Source organism: Octopus sinensis, linkage group LG2, assembly GCF_006345805.1.
Source record: "Octopus sinensis linkage group LG2, ASM634580v1, whole genome shotgun sequence".
Lineage (NCBI taxonomy): Eukaryota > Metazoa > Mollusca > Cephalopoda > Octopoda > Octopodidae > Octopus > Octopus sinensis.
This window is the reverse complement of record NC_042998.1, coordinates 40,251,620-40,271,813: the sequence shown is the minus strand read 5'-3', so window position 1 is coordinate 40,271,813 and position 20,194 is coordinate 40,251,620. Positions and strand designations below refer to the sequence as shown.

At 35.0% G+C, this 20,194-nt stretch overlaps 1 protein-coding gene across 1 annotated transcript in view; it reads left to right on the top strand.

Moving 5' to 3' along the window:
• Positions 1-925: 925 nt before the first annotated feature.
• LOC115229521 (60 kDa SS-A/Ro ribonucleoprotein-like) overlaps positions 926-20,194 on the top strand; it is a 71,569-nt gene continuing 52,300 nt past the window's right edge. The window contains exon 1 of the mRNA XM_029799857.2: positions 926-2,720. Coding sequence (XP_029655717.1) covers positions 2,213-2,720 — 508 coding nt within the window. The 5' untranslated portion in view covers positions 926-2,212. The remainder of the gene's footprint in view (positions 2,721-20,194) is intronic.

Genomic DNA, 20,194 nt, shown 5'->3' with positions numbered 1-20,194 from the left:
ATATATATATATATATATATATATATATATATATATATACTTTATTTAAAGCAGCAGAAAATTCAACAAAACCTGTTACTCTGAGTTTCCCGTTGCCGTTCATCGGACATTCTAGCAAAAACTGTCCGATGAACGGCAACGGGAAACTCAGAGTAACAGGTTTTGTTGAATTTTCTGCTGCTTTAAATAAAGCATATTACTCTATCACTGGTATTTGAGTACTCTTTTTTCCACCTTATTTCACATTTATGTGTTTACTCCGGTGTATATTATATATATATATATATATATATATATATGGTACTACTTAAGAAGAGTGGTCCCGGTGCGCGTACTCGAGTACTCGTGCATCCGCGCTAGCTAGTTGTGACTAGTCGATCCTTACTTTGTGTTCTCGTGTTTTATTTACTTTGCCAGGTAGCCGTTGTAGGATTGACTAGTCACGACTAGTTAGTGCGGATGCGCGAATATGCAAGTGCGCGCACCGGGACCACTCTTCTTAAGTAGTACCTATATATATATATATTATATTATATATACAAACATAAACATACATGCACATATGCACGTACGTATGTATGTATATATGTATGTAAACTGTCCGTTAATTTGGTTTGAGAGTAGCGATCCGAGTATATATATACACATATAAGTATAATAAATATATTGTGTGTTATGTAAACAAAATATATGAGTTAACATGAACTGAAATTTAAAAAAAAAAAGATAAATATTTTTAGATATGATTAAGTATCTGGCGCGATGTTCTGATGTTTATGTAACTCCACCCGCCTCTACCTCCACAAGGGAAATAAGATCGAAAGCGAAAGAGAAATAAAGTGATTGTTTTTTTTTTACTCTCACAAATTGATGACATTAGCCATTATTGTTTTCTATTTTAAGCATATAATAATGACGTTTTTAACATTGATCTGTCAGCTTCAATGAAAGGGCATCAGTTCACAATATCCAGAGGAAATAACTATTAAAAGGCTGTCTAATAACTACTATGGTAGGGAGTTGCTGCATTTATTGTTGTTGTTACTACTGCTGCTCCTGCTGTAATAGTAGACATCTCGGTAATAATACCACTTGATTTGGAGTTGTATGAAAGCAGCAAAGAGGCTGGGTAGCCTTATATCTTTTGATGAAGAAAAACATTTATATCTATGAAACAATCAAGCAGAAAACCTGTTCTGAATAGTTTCTTATTTTTGATTACTCAATTTAACAAAAAAAAGCTAATAATTCGCCATAATTAGATATGTTTAATGTGAAGTTACTATAGCAGAAAACAGCCGAATGACTCAAGAGGACTAAACAATCGATTAATAACAAATATTTGAATTGATGTTATTGTTGTAGTTTATTGCTATTGTCATATTCGGGTCCAGCTTGTTCGTGTTTGTAATTGTAATTCAGTGGATTGATATTTTACACTTGTCTATAAATTTACCAAGATATAACAGTGATTGTTTCCCCTCATCCTCATTACTTAGCATCCTCTCTCCACCCGGTGCAAGACATTTTAAGTTGTCAGCTTCTTTTTTTTTACCACTTTCGCCAAATTGCCATCGTTGGAATTATAAATACGTGCAGTTGGTAGTTTTATTTGATTTCCTGTCAACTGTTTTGGCGCAACGTACTCGCCTCTCGGCAATTAACACTTAATCACTGACTTCGACAGATCACCGACTTCTTCCTAGCAACTTAGCTTCTTATTTTGTGTTCATGACTCATAGTTGCAATACTCCGGCGGCCATTTTCGACCATAAACATGCTTTAAAACAGTAAAATATAAATAAAATCAAAAGAAGTAAGGAAGAAAAAAAGGCAGCAACATATAAAAATAGCATCAAATTTTTTCCCAGCGTGATCTTCGGCTTTTAACTTGATTACTTCAGTAGTAAAAACAGAGACAACTCCCTCAGGTAACAAGTGTGATTCAAGGTGGAGGCTTGTAAGAAGACAAACAACACGTGCCCTTAAGAGTTGCAGCTATTTTGTCTGGCGCCGATATTGGAAAACGGAAGCAGTTTAGCTTCTCGCTCAGCTGTTCAAGATCTTTTATTGTTAAATAATACTCGTTTCACATCAGCTTTTGTTTGGCAGTGCTAGCCTGGTTGCTGGATGGCTTGTTAAAATTATTAGACATAGAAAACCTTTTCTGAATTCAGTGTTTTAAAATAAGGGTTCTGAAAAGAAAGGAATAATGAGTATAGAAGCGGATGACCTGTGGAAACTAAATCGTTTCTTGTCTATTGGAACTGAAGGGCCTTTATATGAATTTGGAGAACAAATCCTCAAAAAAGAAAGCGCTCCAACTATTTCAAAACTGATTGAAGATGGGAAAGGTAAAGAAGTTGTCAAAGAGGTACTTGCATATACCAAAGAAGGTAAATCGATTCGTAAAACCCCATTGCTTTTTTGTCTGGCCCTCTGTACACGGAGTTCTGATAAAATAGCAAAGCGAGATGCCTACAAGGCTTTGGCTGAGGTTTGTACTTTACCGACCGACTTATTCACATTTATAGCCTTTTCTCAGACTTTAAACAACCCTTCTAAAGGATGGGGTAAACTTCAGAGAAAGACCATTAGTTCCTGGTACAATTCCAAGGATCCCAAGCAGCTAGCTGAGAATGCAACACGTTATAAATCCAAAGCCGGTTGGACGCATAAGGATGTTTTGCGTTTAACCCATACAAAAGCTTCTAATGATGGTAAGTTAGAAACATTATTATTATTGTTGTTGTAAATGCAACAGTTAACTTATTCTGTTTACCTAAGAAAAAGAAGTAAATCGATAAAACAAATAATGTCAATTTTTCTATCACTATAATTACTTTTATAGAGAAATAGCTTGTCCTGTTCCTAATGTCAACACAGATTCCCACGCATTAGAGTCAACCTTTCTGAATTGTCAAATGAATTGATTATCAATTCTCTGTATGTAATATCTCACCTGTTATCTCGATTGTATATACATAATGCGTGTGTGTAGAAGCGAAAGAGATCGCGATGCACTGTACCAGTTAATTTCACAAAGTTTATAGTATTTCTACATCTATTGTAATCGACAGATTCTGATTTGTTTGAAACAACCTGAAATACTGTTATGTGAATGGCATCATTTGAACAAAGCTTTTGACAAGCAACGATGTTTAAGTACCAATTATGTAAGTTGCAAACAAAAATAAATAAATAAAAATACTAACAAAAGCGTAGTATGAACGTAATTAAAACAAAGAAAACTATCTGATTCTCACTGGTATTTTCAATATATATTAACATTGATCAATATGAAATAAACTATTAGCAGCTTACTTATTTCGATACAGGTAAATTAGTCTCGAATGTTGTAAGATGAATTATTTTGGTAGTAAAGAAAGTGCGTAAGACTTCAGAATCTGAATAAATATTTTCTGAGAGATGAAAAAAAAAATGAATGAATTTAAGATTATATTTCTCAAAACTATGCTTTTATTCGGACAAACGTATATTTAATTTCTTGACCAATTTATGAATACACACGTTTTAGCCATACAAATGCACGTGTTACTTAAGATTATTCTTCGATAAAATACACGATATGTATGTTTATTTTCATTTACATCGGATTTGGGCTAATATCTAAAACAAAAGCCAAGAAACTGGCTTCTATCGTATAATCATAGTAATCTATTCGTAATCCATTGGTTGCGTACTAGAATAATAGCTTGCAAGTTTGCTTTTATAACGGCCTATGTCGACTTTCTAATTAAGCTGCCTATAGTGCACGTATCTAGCGTAAGCACACCGGTGAGATAACGATTTCAACGTTGTAAACTTTCTGCTGGCATCTGTAAATGGATGTAACCGTTTAAGTAGTTTCCTCTTTAAATATTAAACACACTAATATGGCGAACACCTTTGGCAGTTGATGAATTTTCCGCTAATCGTGCCCGTCACTCGATTTCGATTCCTCTTTTGACACTATAATACAAGATACAAGTACATTTGTATTTTTAATGCATGTGAGACTTTCTCAACCCATGAACATTCTACACGCCGTTTACTTCGACTTGGAAACCCAAGTCAACGAGAAAACACTAGTGTTGTCTTACTCAGACTGCTGTTTTAATTCTCGACTATATAGATTTAGTTTTCACACCTCTAGGGTTAATTAAATATGTGTCAAGGGGACCGTTTGTAATATAGTAGAACTATAAAACTGTTTAGATGTTTGGTACAGCTGTTTAATAATTCCCTGGCTTCTGTTTAAAATGCCATCAAAGCAAGAAAACAAACTTGCAATAGCCGAACTTGCATCCTACCCGAACAAAGAAGTGGATTTCGACCACTTAAAGTTATGCGGACTAAGCTTGCAAATGGCTTAAAAGATAAGATAAAAATGTGTCCTTTTGCAGTCTGGAGAGATGATGTTGCCCTTGGCTTTTCTAGGCCCTTCTACCCTGGGGAACTTGATAACTGGGTGTGCTTAGTGCTTGTGAGAGATATAACGTGGAGTATGAGAGTACTTTAAGTGGGAAAGGTGAGGTTGCATAGCTGTCAATTTACCCTGTCAAAGCCATTGATGCAGACTAACAGTGGGTCAACATTTGAAGGGCGGTAGTGAATGTTTATATTTAGGATGGATATCAGAATTTATTAATGCATGCATAAACCAAAAGTCATTAGCACGCACACACTTATATACACATATACGTGTATCCACTCTGTTTTCAATTGCTGATGGAATTTTGTTTCTTTCTATTCTATATATTCAAGACTATATCTATTATACTTAAAGAGAGTGAGAGTTTGATGAAAACTGATGGTGGTCTGCATCGGCAAATCTTATAATAGTGAAGTTTATACGAGTTTGGACACGTTTGTATACCCATTGAAGAATAGGGATCAGGAGTTTCTAGGCTAACAGTGCATTTAAGAAGAAAAAAAAAAAAAGAAAATTTCCAACTATCTATATATTTCTTAAGCCTTCCTTTTAAATGTTAACACTGTTACACTTTTCAAGGAATAATAATGTGATGGAACTTGTTTTGAAAGTATTTATTTATTTTCATTCTATGTAAGCAGTAAATTTGCATTTTTCTGCAAATTTCCTCCCAAGTGGTTTTAAATCAAAATTTATTTGCGAAGTATGGGAATGATTGATTATATGGTTTAAAACATAAAAACAAGGCGATTTTTTCTAAATAGTTTTTCTACCTTCGATATTTATATATACAGTAGATACATGAATATGATGGAAACTCATTAGGGAATTATAATAAAGACTAATCGATACTGTATTGCCGAAAAATTGTCAAGTGTATCGTTAAAAAGTTAAGCATTGATTGTTTTATGTTGTTTATTTAGACCAGGGTTTTCTCATAAGGGTAGGGGGAGTCTGAGGAATGAACAAGAGGTCGGACAAATTACCATGTTTAATAAAGACATGGTTTCAAACTTTTTAAACTTGGTTCATAACTATGGTGAAGAAAGAAGTATATAGATGCTCTCTGTTTTGTCTTCTCATTAATAAATTGTGTGTAGGGTGGTGATTTCACTTATACCCGGGCCTGGTATATTTTGTCAATCTTCATTGAGTAAACCTCTGAAGAAAGTCGTAGTAATTAAAGTCGTTTTAGATATGACAACCCGAATTGTTTTATAACATTACCTAATGAGTCCGTTCTTTTTAAGATGCTATGGTCTGATTTGAAAGAATGTGTTTATTATTTCTAGCAGGTTGAGAGACACCGTAGGGACTCTATAATTGTGTAGTAAAATGTATGGCCCTATAGTAAAATTTAGAAAATCTAAAGTATTAGAATATTGTTTACATGATGATATTTCGTCTAAACTAGGCCTTATTCTCTTTATTTACATATATATATAAAAGTACACAAACGGAGTTTAAAATTTACAACAGCTGTTTCAATAGAATTTTATTAATTGATTACTTTATAGCATACAATCCACCGTCTTCAGATAAAATTTTGTATCCAATATGTTAGTTGGATTTGTCATCAAGGTATCATCTCACCTGTTTATACCTGTTTAAAATTTTACCTGAAGATGGTAGATTACATGCTATAATGTAATCAATGAATACATCAATAAAATTCTACCAAAACAGCTGTCATAAACTTTGAACCCCATTTGTGTTTTCTTTTATGCCTGTACCTCACCAAGAACCAGTCCTGAGTTAGATCCAGTTTAAATTGGATTTGGTACTTACATATCTACAGTTCGCTACTAACACATGATACCTTCATGATTATTTTACTTCACTGTGAACCCTATGTTATTGTACCAAGCCATTTCAGGTGTCTTCCATGTTGACATGCCTAGATTCTAATGAATCCTTTAGCTACACACACACACACACACACACACATACACACACATCAAATCAATCCATTAGAAACGATGAACATTAAGAGTTTTCACATGGTTTAGAAAAAAAAATCACTTTAACCATAAGAATTCATTTCCACTGTTGTTATTTAGTTCTCCATCTGCCATTTGAGTAAACCCCTGATCATCGCCCACCTTTTTTTCAGACTTTATATACCTACAACTGTTTTATACCTTCATAATAAAAAACTTTCTAAAGATGCTCAAAATCATCATGTGGGATGTCTTGTAATTCTATACTGTTAACATAGTCAAACTTTTATCATTTTTATTATCTTTATCTTGTGCTTCAACCTCAAATTGCTAATCCTTCTACAAATTCAAATCTTAATATCTTATAAGTATTAAAATTTTCTCATATTTTCACTGATTTTACATTCTTCATCATAAGTTGATTTGCACTTGTTCCTAGTTATCTAAAATATTTTCAAAGAAAATAGTTTCACTTTCCTTAACCCGTATTACTTAACCTCCCACACACACACTTTTATTCTTCATTCATCTTCTGCATTTTTCTTTTCTTTTAAGTATCATCATCATCATCATCATCATCATCGTTTAAATGTCCGCTTTTCTATGATTGCTTGTGTTGGATGAAATTTTCTTGAGCTAGAGTTTCTGTGGCTGGATGCCCTTACTTTATGCCAATCATCACCTGTTATCAAGTAAGCTAATATTTCCCCATAACCAGATAAAGTTTTCACAGAAGATTGAAAGCAAGAAGACAGTAGCATATGCACACACACACACACACATACACATATAAGTATGCCAGTAAAATTATGTCACATTATAATCACTTGTGCCAGTACCACATACAGGCACTCATGTTGGTGGCACATTAAAAGCACCCAGCGCACACTGTAGAGTGGTTGGCATTAGAAAAGGCATCCAACTGTAGAAACCATGCTAAAGCAGACTGGAACCTAGTGCAGCTTGCCAACTGGTCAAACTGTTCTTCCCACATCATCATGGAAAAACAGACATTAGAGGATGATGATGGTGATGATGATAATGATGATGATCTATACATACATACATACAATGGGCTTCTTTCAGTCTCCATTTAGCAAATCTATTCACAAAGCTTTGGTCAGGCCAGTGTTATAGTAGAAACACTTGCTCATGGTGCCATGCAGTGGAGCAGAACCTGAAACCATGTGATTGGGGAGCAAACCCCTTACTAATCAGCTATACTTGTGTCTATATATATCATCATCATCATCGTTTAATGTCCGTTTTCCGCGCTAGCACGGGTTGGATGGTTCGACCGGGGTCTGGGGAGCCAGGGGCTGCCCCAGGCTCCAGTCTGATCTGGCAGTGTTTCTACAGCTGGATGCCCTTCCTAACGCCAACCACTCCGCGAGTGTAGTGGGTGCTTAGAGAGTATTCAATGTAGTAATGTCGATTATGATTGGAGAGTTTCATGCCTCAGGCAAATATGGCTAGGTCTTACATATGTAATATAGTGAGTTGATAAACGTCTATAAAATGAGATTATCTAAGTAATTAGTTGACAAAAACTCCTTTAAAAAGTCTTTAAAATCAGAAACAAAAAGATATGAAGATAACTTTAATGCTACAATATGCCTTGTCTATTTTGTCCAAACATTTCAATCAGCTGATCTTATTGAAATTAGCTCCCTTGCTTTTAGAGTTTAAAAACCCTCTGAAGGAGTATTTCTTTTCTAATTACTTCAAAAATCTCAATTGATCAATGTTTTTCAAGTATATTATGAGATTCTACCACATTTGTGTTTAAGTCATTGTTGATATTCATAATCAGTACCACTATTATATATCTATTCTAAATATATTGAGCATTAATCATACCAACTGAATCAAATATTGTTCACTGAAGGGGGTCTAATAAGACCAAAAAATAAAGTTCATTGTTTTCACCCAAGTAGATGGCATTAAAGACCAAATCCACTCCAACATACATTATCTATACAAATTATCATTTAACTATAGTAGAAGCTATATATTTGGTGAAAGCCAGTTCTCTTTCACTAAATGTTTGTGAAGCAAAGGATATATTAGCAAAATAGCTAGTTGCCTTGTGAGCTTTGGTATTGCAGGCTTTGCATTTCTACAAGAATGCTTCTGAATACTTTCAGCTCTGCTCTAAGTATCTATTTCTGTTTGATAAGGGGTTTTCAACCCCAAATACCACATTATACAAAATGGTTGTCTATTGTTTTATATTTTTAAAAAATGCATACTCTTTACTCTTTTACTTGTTTCAGTCATTTGACTGCGGCCATACTAGAGCACCGCCTTTAGTCAAGCAAATTGACCCCAGTACTTATTCTTTGTGAGCCTAGTACTTATTCTATCGGTCTCTTTTGCCGAACTGCTAAGTTACGGGGACGTAAACACACCAGTTGTTGAGCGTTGTTGGGGGGACAAACACACACACACACACACATACATATATACAACGGGCTTCTTTCAGATTCTGTCTACCAATTCCACTCACAAGGCTTTGGTCGGCCCGAAGCTATAGTAGAAGACACTTACCCAAGGTGCCACGCAGTAGGACTGAACCTGGAACCATGTGGTTGGTAAGCAAGCTACTTACCACACAGCCGCTCCTACGCCTATATAGTAGGCATATTCATTATTTGAATGTGTGTGTATGTGTGCATGCACTTACACATACATGAGATTATATTAATTGTCCTTCTCAAGTGTCAGTGTTATGATAAACATCACTTGATACTGTTTAACTATAAAAATAATACAGTGTGTATACACACATGGCAACTTGATTCTTATTCATATTGCATCCAGCTCCAAGGAATATCTTATTCTTCTTGTCTAACCTCAGCAATCATTCCAACTTATGATTAGTTGATTAGTTATAATGTGATCCACATACTGCAGTATTTGAATGACAGAGCCATCCAATTCATGAGTGGATATTAAAAATAAATAAGAAAAAATAACTTACAAGCATAGAACATGTTTACAAATGTTGATGGACAGTTTATATCGCTGTATCTTGGGACAAAATGGGAAGAGATAATTATGTTGTGTGTGTGTGTGTGTGCATACATGCATGCATGCACAATATAGATCAATAATAATGGTTTCATTTTTATCTATTTTTACTTAGAAATGATTGGAAAAATTAGATATGAGATTCATAAAAGCTTTAAACTTAAGATTAAGTTTCTGTGAGAGAAATTTTTCACTTAACAGTGGAATTTTTAATTTTTTTAAATTTGACTTCTTTTTTTTTTTTAATAAAAACTTAATCGAAGTTTGAAACTTACAGTTAGTTTCAAAACTGGATATTTGTCTCAAAATGCAGTAACTCGTGACAAAAATAACTAGCTGCAATCTGGTTGGCATTGAGCCAGTTGGAATGTTTGAGGAAAGATTTATTGAAAGTAACCTAATGGGGTTTTTTTTTAATTTATTATGTGTCATCAGTGTTATTTTAGTTTCCTGATCAATGAAGTTAAGTATACAGAATTTCTTGCAAAAAGTTTTTACAAATTTGTTTCTTTCTTTCATTTGTTCCACAAGTTTCGTCTCTGCTGGCCAAACTCCATATAATTTTAAAAGTGTTTCAACTGAAGGAAATTACTGACTTTCTGTATTGTCCTTTTAAGTTACCATACTTTATTACTCCTTCAATTTTTTTTGAGAGTTTTTTTTTTATTAACTTTTATACAAATTCTAAATTTCAAACTTCCGGATCTGATTCAACAGAAAAGATTGAGAAAGAAGTTTTGCCAATTTCTACCACACCATTATCATTTGATAAACCTCAGTAGCATTTGAAAAAATTTAGTCATTTAATAATTTGTATAAAAACTGCCAACAATTCAGCACTATCTCCATTTTTTATTATCTTGATTCGTTGTTCTCAGTCAGAGAAATATTATTCACATAAATCTTCTATTTTTTTTTGTTGGTTTTCATATTAAATTGAAACAAGTAATAGAATACACGAGTATGTAAATACATTATCTGTTCAGTACCTACATTTTGGGATTAACTAAAGAGAGTGTTTTTCTTGGACTATTCCTTTCCTTCTCTCCAGACCAATCCTCTTTCCTCCTCCTGATGAAGAGTCACAATCAAAACATCACACACACCCTCTCTTTTTACCATCTTAAACTGAGTGTCAACCTACTACATTCAATGTGTACATCCTTGTGACTTTTGTTGCTTTTGTTTTTATTTATATTTTCATTTTCAATTTGCCTATATATACCATCATCATCATCGTCATTTAACGTCTGTTTTCCATGCTGGCATCAATTGGAAGGTTTGACTGAGCACTGGCAGGCCAGAAGGCTGTATCAGGCTCCAATCCAATTTGGCAAGGTTTCTACAGCTGGATGCCTTTCCTAATGCCAACCACTCCAAGAGTGTAGTGGGTGCTTTTTACATGCCACCAGCGTGGATGCCAGTCAGGCAGCACTGGCATTGGCTACACTCAAATGGTGCTTTTTATGTGCCACCAGCATGGATGCCAGTCAGGCAGCACTGGCATTGGCTACACTCAAATGGTGCTTTTTATGTGCCACCAGCATGGATGCTAGTCAGGCAGCACTAGCATTGGCTACTCTCAAATGCTGGTTTTTACATGGCATCAGCCTCAATTACAATTTCACTTGGTTCAACAGGTCTTCACAATCATGGCATATCAGCCAACGATTGAAGGGTGCTTTTAAACAGGCCAGTTATGCAACACTGACATCAGCCATAACTACAATCTCACTTGGCTTGCCAGGTCTTCTCAAGTACAACATATCTCCAAAGATCTTGGTCGTTTGTCATTGCCTTTGTGAAGTCCAACGTTCGAAGGTCGTGCTTCACCATGCCTTTCTGGGTCTACCTCTGCTATTGTCTTCCTGAGTCTACCACTTTCACAGTTCCCTCCACTGTTAGAGTGTGACACTTCTTTACACAGCCATCCCCATCCATACGCATCACATGACGATCCCAGTGCAGTCGTCTCTCTTGCACACCATATCTGATGCTTCTTATGTCCAACTTTTCTCAGGGCACATTAAAAGAAAAAGGAAAACAAAACCAAGGTGGGACAAACATCTCAGGTCATTTAGAATATTTGATTAAAGGTGGATCAAAAAAAGAGAAGTAGAAGTAATGTCTTACAGCTGTTTCTGGGATCTCTCAACACCCCCATACACTGGGTATTCCATCATCAGAGACAAGGTGTGTATGCAAGAAAGCTCCAGATGGAGAATTTACAGCAGACAGAAGAATGGAACAGTAGATAGGAGAATAAAATTCACAGTTCATCTTGTTCTAGAGAGTATGGCGGTTTCTTCTATTCATTGTAAATGCTCTGTCTGGGACTTTCCCAGAAACAGCTGTAAGACATTACTTCTACTTCTTTTTTGACTCACCCTTATTCTAATTAAATATTCCAAATGACTTGAGATGCTTGTCCTGCCTTGGTTCTGTTTTCCTTTTCTTTGATATATACCTGCTGACTCAATAGCCTACTACAGATCCCTAGCTCTTATTTTAGCTGTGAACTTGGAACCTAATGGATGACCACTTACACAGCGTACCTATTGGTTTAGATCATCAGTGAACTAAACCCCTCATATTCATTACATATATATATGTATGTATATGTATATATAGACATATACATACATACATACATATATATATATATATATATATATATAATATATGTGTGTGTGTGTATTCACACACACATGTATAGTGCTGTTTCATTAATATTCATATATATATATATGTATGCAAAAGGTGGATTTTCTTAAATATATTGGTAGGTTACACTGCAGAACAATGAAAGTACAAAATTATTATCTTTTCTTTTTTTTTTTTCAACTTGTTTCAGTCATTGGAATGCAGCCATGCTGAGGCACTGTGTTGAAGAGTTTTGTTTTTAAGTTTTGTGCTTATTCTATCAGTGTATTTTGCCAAGCCACTAGCTAAACAAACCAACTCCAGTTTTCAAGCTGTTGGTGGGAGGTTGAAATTAACTAAGACACAAACACACACACACACTTATATCATCATCATCATCATTTAATGTCCATTTTCCATGGTTTGAGTCAGACAGTTTAACAGGAGCTGGTGAGCAAGAGGATTTACACCAAGCTCTACTGTCTGTTTTTGGCATAGTTCCTACATCTGGATACCCTTCCAAATACCACCCACTTTAGAGTGTATACTTGGTGCTTTTTTGGGTGACACCAGCACTGGTAAGGTGAACAAATAACTCACATGACAAAGACCACTCTACTAAGAGGGGGAATGGTATTCAGAGAGGTGGTTTTGTGCTGTGCTGTGCAATGTGAGGATTAACAGTGATAGAGGTGCCTTGCTGTAGAGGAGGTACACGGCTACCTCAGTCAATTGAGAGAAAGAGTGAGAGAGAGAAAATGGTGGTGAAGATGTACAAAGAGGTGAATGTAAGTTGAGTCAGAGGATTGGACAGGCTAAGTGGGTAAGGAGTTCACAAGAATCTAAAGGGAGAGTAGAAGACAGAGAAGAGAGGAAGGGCAGTGCAGTAAGTGGTGAACACAGGTATATAGAGGAGTGGAAGGATAGTAATGACACAGTTGGCAGGGGGAGGACAAGAGAAATATTATAAAGCAGTGTTGGGCTGCAGGATTAGGTTGGGACAAGCATAGTGCATGATACAATAAAGTTTGGTTCATGGGAATGTGGTGAATTAATGTAATATAGGGAGAGAGCTCACAACAGGCTTCCACGCGGTTTCTATCTACCAAATTCATTCATAAGGCATTGGTCAGCTCAGGGCTATAGTAAAAGACACTTGCTCAAAGTGTTGTGCAGTAAGACTGAACCCAAAACCATGGGATTGCAAAGCAAGCTTCTTAACCACACAGCCATAGAACTTGAAAGCAATTAAATAAGTATATATTTTTGATGGTGTGTTTATAAATGTAAAGCTAAAAAATCGATTTAGAAGCTTCATATGTTACCTTCAAAACTGATATGTGTATTTAACAATAGTGAATGTTAATGGCTAAATGAGCAAATGTAGTTGTAAATTTATAGTTTGTGAAACAGAAGCAAGCTAAAAAAATTTTGAACTGGGGCAGTCAGACCATTAAAAGACCAGGAATCATCTTCATCATCATCGTCATCCCCATTATCATCATTTTGGTGTCCACTTTTCTGTGCCCTTCCAGTTGCCAACTCTCACTGGATTCTGAGCAAGACAACATTTCCTCATGGCCAGACATTCTTGCAGAATATTGGAAATGAATGACACTTCTTGTATGACAGTGGCAATCATTTACAACTTTTGCTCTACGTGCCATGCTGTGGGACTGAATCTGGAACCATATGGTTGGGAAGCAAGCTTCTTATCACATAGCCATGACTGGAATAAAGATATTGATTAACTCGTGGAGAGTTGTCATTAACTTTTTTTAACTGGAATAAAGATATTGATTAACTTGTGGAGAGTTGTCATTAACTTTTTTTAACTGGAATAAAGATATTGATTACCTCATGGAGAGAAGCAGTCTCGTTAAGCCCATATCAACATGGAAAAATTACAGAAGTACTACTTATGTAACTTTATAAACAATGAATTTTGAACTTATTTTAAATAATAAGGTTATATTTTGAAATGTATTTTATCTGGTCACCATTTGTGTATTTACTGAAACGCTCAATGTATAACGGAAAGATATGAAGGTGTACAATTATCTAAAAGCTGAAGAGGTAGATTTAAGAGGGCATTTACACTTTGTCTACAGCAAGGGCTTTTATATGCACACATGTATACGCATACAAGCAGAGAAACATGACAACTATTGGACAAAGCAAATAGGCATTAGAAGTCAATACAATAATGTCAATAAACTGTTGTGTACTCAAGAATAGATTGTTGATGTGGAGTGTTTATATACTGACAAGGCAAATAAGGGCTCACATGTTAAAGGAGTATTAAAGGAAGATAGGCCAAAAGGGAATTTCCTGGTGGAAAAAAAAAAAGAGAAATTTTGCAGAGCTAGAATATCGTAATGAAGTAGTAGCACATTTAAAAAAAAGTTAATGACAACTCTTTGCATGTGTGTATATGTACATATATATAAATATTCATATATATAAAGTCACAAATGATAGAGAAATAGTTTGATGAAATTTCCTTATAATTTTCTCTTGCATCGTATTATATATTCTGTTTTGTAGAATGATACATTAAGGAGCTTTTTTGAGTACTACTTGATTACTTGAATTCATATATTGTGATTTAAATATATATACATATATATTGTGACTTAGATATATACATATATATATATTTATAAATAAGGATAATATATTTAAATATCAATCTTATCAAGTGGCTTATATATATATATATATATATATATATATATATATATATATCATCATCATCATCATCAACGGCCACTTTTTCATGCTTGCACGATTCAGGCAGAATTTGTTGAGGTTGATTATCTGTTACCAAGCCTCATCTGTTTCCTAGCAAGGTAATATTTCCCCATGACCTAATGTTTTTAGGGAAGACTAGAAATGAATTATATCACTGGTGTGATAACCCTCATTTATGACAATTGCATGATATCAAGACAAGGATACACACAAACACACTCACGTATGTACACACACAATACAGTTTTGACGAATCTGCATGCGTTTTGATCAAGACTGTATTCGAAAAATTCAGCTTGTTCGAGCCTTCTAAGAGGTATAAAAAGGAAGAAGTCAGTCATTTTACTACAGTTGCCAAGAACTCAACTGTCAGTTATATACATTTTGGAATCTGATGATTACTATGAACATATGAAAGTGCTAATTGAACTTTATGAACATTATAAAATATTTTTTTTAATGTTTAACACACTTCAGTATTGTAAAAAGATATTTTTAAATACAATGATAAAAAATGTGAAAACCAGACCATGTTTTAACTTTATTCAACTGATATAATATATATCATTGTCAATCTATTTTACATCTGATTTTTTTCTATTAACTTGCTGGTGCTGTTATTATCTGCAAAAGCAATAGCGCATATTAGAAAAAGGAAAATTTTACAGGGTTTAAATTTTGAGATAATAATTAGAATTGATGAACTCAGATAAAACAGATTGCCTGGGGATTTGATGCTACATTTTATTTACAAACATAGAACTCGCTAGTTAGTTTTATATACAGGGTGCAGTGAATAAACTGTTGTCTAAATTACATGAAAATGAAAATAACACTGACATCTCATTTTAACAGATATATTCATCAAAATTACATTAAAATATCTTGAAATACTAAAGAGTAAATTTATTCAATAAAATCGCCATTGGTTTCAACCACGGCCTCCAGATGACTTTGGAATCTCCTGCAACTCTTCTGGATGGTCTCCTTGTTTAAGTTGGTGACTGCTGCCATAATGCTTGCCTTTAGTTCATCTTTGGTGTTACAAGGAGTTTTGTTAGTCTTTCACTTAACTGTGCCCCACATATAATAATCAAAGGAGTTGCAGTCTGGGGAGTTAGGTGGCTAGATGTTAGGGGTGATGTGGTCGCAGAAATTGTCTGGCAGCCATGACTGGGTTCTCTGGCTTGTGTGGCATGGTGCAGAGTCCTATTGCCAGACATAGGGTCTTCCAGCAGCCACCCTTTTGACCCAGGGCAGCACTACCTCCTTCAGGCACTTGATGTAGGCCTCTGTATTGAGTTTGAGACCATGTGGGAAGATGAATGGAGGCATAACCTCACCATCACTAGTGATCACTTCAAATACCATGATATTGACTGGATGTTTGATTTTTTATCTCTCTTGGTACATGTCCTCAGATTGACACCGAAATGCTCTGAAATGTTCATATTGGAGCTTCTGACGCAAATGCCAAGTAGTCCAGCCTGTCGTTTCCAAATTTCACCAGTATGTATGATTTTCTGATTTAAAGCAAAACATCTACATACTTATGTATATTTGATAACTGGAATGTGCAGATGTGCTTCACAAGGATACATCTTGAATTATAATCCTTTCTATAATATATATCTACATATATATATATAGATACTAGCTGACATACCAGATAATTCCCAGGAAAGCGGGGCTTATCTCTTGGTTCCGTTCTCATAATTGCTTTGCTAATCCAATAACAACAATAGAAAGTATGTAGCCCTTAAAATGGTTTTTGTGCATTTACAGAGAATACCAAACTGTCTTATACAGGATCTTGTTTTTAGGAATTCCCATTAAGTTATGAATACCCAAATTGTGAAGTTAGTTATGTAATAACATGAAATTAATTACCCAATAGTAAGAATTCAAATAAAGTAGCCCCAAAAAGGGCTTTAATGCGTTCCTAGAGTAGAACATAGGAGGAAATACTAATAAGGTATGTATACTAAAATCATGAAGCATTTTACATAATAACAAGCTAATCAGATATGAGATAATAACAATTCAAAGTAAATAACTGAAAAGGACTTTTATGCGTTCCCAGAGAATATTACCCTCAGGGGCACTAGTGTTAGTATATTCATGAATAAGTCACTAACCGAAATAAGTGGGTCTATTGTTTAGGGAAATACTATTTACTTGTTTAAGGTTTGTACTGGATAAATTGCAAAAATAACTCTAACAATTCAAATACTAAGAAATAAGTATACTCAATTTGATTTATACCAGATATTTTAGGGAAATAAATGGGTTATTTCCCATGGCTATATATAAGGATCCCTTCCAGGGGCGAATGGGTTATTTCTCTTGGCTTTTAAAATAAAATATATTAGATATATATAAGGATCCCTTCCAGGGGCCCTGTTATCGATTTTTGTCAACAATCTGAGTATGCCATGAGGTTTCCAGATATGAATTCTATTCACATGTCAAGTTTCATCAAAATCGATAAAACGATGGAGGAGGAGTTAGCTAACAACTCCACAAACAGACCCACAGACAGAATTTCCCATATATGTAGTAGATATGTTATATATGATAGTTATTCCCAATATGCATAGGGTTTGCTGGAAGTACTAAAATTAGCATCAGCAACTTTATCTCTTAAATTTTACTCTTTTATTTCTCATGTTATATTTTAGCACTATTTATGAGATTCAGTATATTGTTACAAAGAAAGAGTCTTTATGCAGTTTCCATTGTTTTCATTGCAAAGCTTACTGAAGAATTACAGGTGAAACTTGAAATTTAGAAATTGTGGCAAATACTAAATTCTGTATTGATAGGAAATGTCCAAATCTATATGACAGTGGGTTGCAACTTGAGCCAACCAGATTGATAACAATTTTTGTTCTTGGGTAGTAACTGTTACTTCCTATTTGCTTACCCCTAGAAAGTATGAAAAATGACTAATATTTCCTTCAGACTTTGCTTGTGTTACATTTATTCAAACTCCAAAGAATCTTTCTCAACACATGGCTATCATACTCCATTACTACTGCTCATGATCAGAGAAACACATTGTCAGCCACTAAGGGATAAGTTCAAGTGGTTAAGGTCAAGCAACTCACAAGTAAATATGTGGTATTGAGCAGAATCTTCGCTATAATGATATTTCTGCTTCAGTAACTCAGCACTGAATCTGTCTGAAATGTAATAGAAAATAATAGGTCAGTTTCAAAATAGGACACAAAAAGCAAAGTTTGAAGAGAATAGTTGTAATTTCCTTTGATTACTAGATAGAAGCAAATAGGAAATAACACTTACTGACCAAATGCAAAAAAAAAAAAAAAACTTGCACAGTGTAATCAGTACAGACAGTTGAGGCATAAATAATCTTTTCCACTATAGGCACAAGGCCTGGATTTTGCGGGAAGGGGGACAGTCAATCACATCGACCTCAGGATCCAGCTGGTACTTGATTTATCAACCCTGAAAGGATGAAAGGTGAAGTCGACCTCAGCGAAATTTGAACACAGAATGTAGTGGCAGATGAAATACATATTTCTTTACTACCCACAAGGGGCTAAACACGGGACAGACAAACGGATTAAGTCGATTATCTCGACCCCAGTGCATAACTGGTACTTAATTTATCAACCCCGAAAGGATGAAAGGCAAAGTCGACCTCGGCGGAATTTGAACTCAGAACATAGCGACAGACGAAATACTGCTAAGCATTTCGCCCGGCGTGCTAACATTTCTGCCTGCTCACCACCTTCAGTCGATGCATAAATAATATGTTGACAGAACAGTACTAAATTAACAAGTGAAAATAAGTGTTCTGCAGAAACTAATAGTACCAATAGTCTAAGCTTAAAGATTGTTCTGGATCTAGTTGAAATAGTTATGTCTTAATGGTATAGCATAATACATACTTAGGAAAATAAAGCTTGAATGAGTGCTAAAAAAGATTGTATGAAGTGTTAAAACATGAATGGTAAAAATAGTAAATCTGTAATAACTCCAGGAAAATGAGCTGAGTATGTTCTGATAGTGATGTTGAGTGTGAATTTGAAAGACACATTAAAGGCAAGTGATTTCGTCATATAAGAGCTGAATATTTTGATGTTGCGTGCAAAGAATTTTAATGTATAAATTTCAATAACTTAATGGCCTCAAAGATGCTTAGATTAGAATATTTAAACTAAAACCTCACCAAATTGAGGTTAATCTACAGTCAGCTATTGATTTGGGCAATATAATTATGATACCCTTTATAATTATGTAACAACAAAATATTCATTAGGAAATATTTAGAAAAGCAGTGCTTTTTGCTTAAATATTAAGAATACTGGAGAACCATTATGGCAATATATCACGGAGTTCTATGACTTAATATTAGTCATCTTTATATGATCAGCCTATGTGGAGGCACATAGCTTAGTGGTTAGGGTGTTGGACTCATGATCATTAGATTATGGTCTCAATTCCTGTACCTGGCAACACGTGTTCTTGAGCAAAACACTTCATTTCATGTTCCTTCAGTCAACTCAGCTGGCCAAAATGAGTAATCCTACAATGAAATGGCATTCCATCCAAGGGAGGATATATGCACCTTGGAAACAGGAAAACCAGCCCCATTGGTCTATATGACTCAAGAAGGGTCTTATATGACCTACCTGTATAATGAGAAACCATTTTATCAGCTTTGTTTATAATCACATATGTTTAATATGTATTATAATAATGTTTAACAAAAATTTACATTTTGATAATATCATCACCATCATCATCATTTAACGTCCGTCTTCCATGCTGGCATGTGTTGGACAGTTTGACAGGAGCCAGCCAGGCTACTGTGTCTGTTTTGGCATGGTTTTTATGGCTGGATGCCCTTCCTAACCAACCACTCCATAGAGTGGACTCAGTGCTTTTTACATGGCACTAGCACTGGCAAGGTCAACTTTGGTGTGGTTTTTACAGCTGGATGCCCTTCCAAATGCCAATCACTTCTCAGTGTGGACTGAATGCTTTTTTATGTGGCACCAGTACTGACAGGGTCACCAAGTAACTTGCAAGACAAGTAATTTTGAGAGAGAGGGGGGAATTCAAGGAAGTGATCTTGTGTCAGATGATGAAAGATTAGAGTGTGACAGAGACAGACACAGAAACAGGTGTCTTGTTAAAGAGGAGGTACATGATTACCCGGACAAGAGAGAGAGGAAGACAGAAGAGATAGAGGGAGAGAGTGGTAAAAAGAAAGAGGAGAGAAACAGGTGTGCTGCTATAGAGATGTATAGTTACCCAGCCAGAAGGAAGAGCAAGGGAGAGAGAGAGGGAGGCAGCAGGAGAGAGGTGATGGTGATGTGTCACAAGGAATGAGGTTTAGAGCATAGATAGGATGATA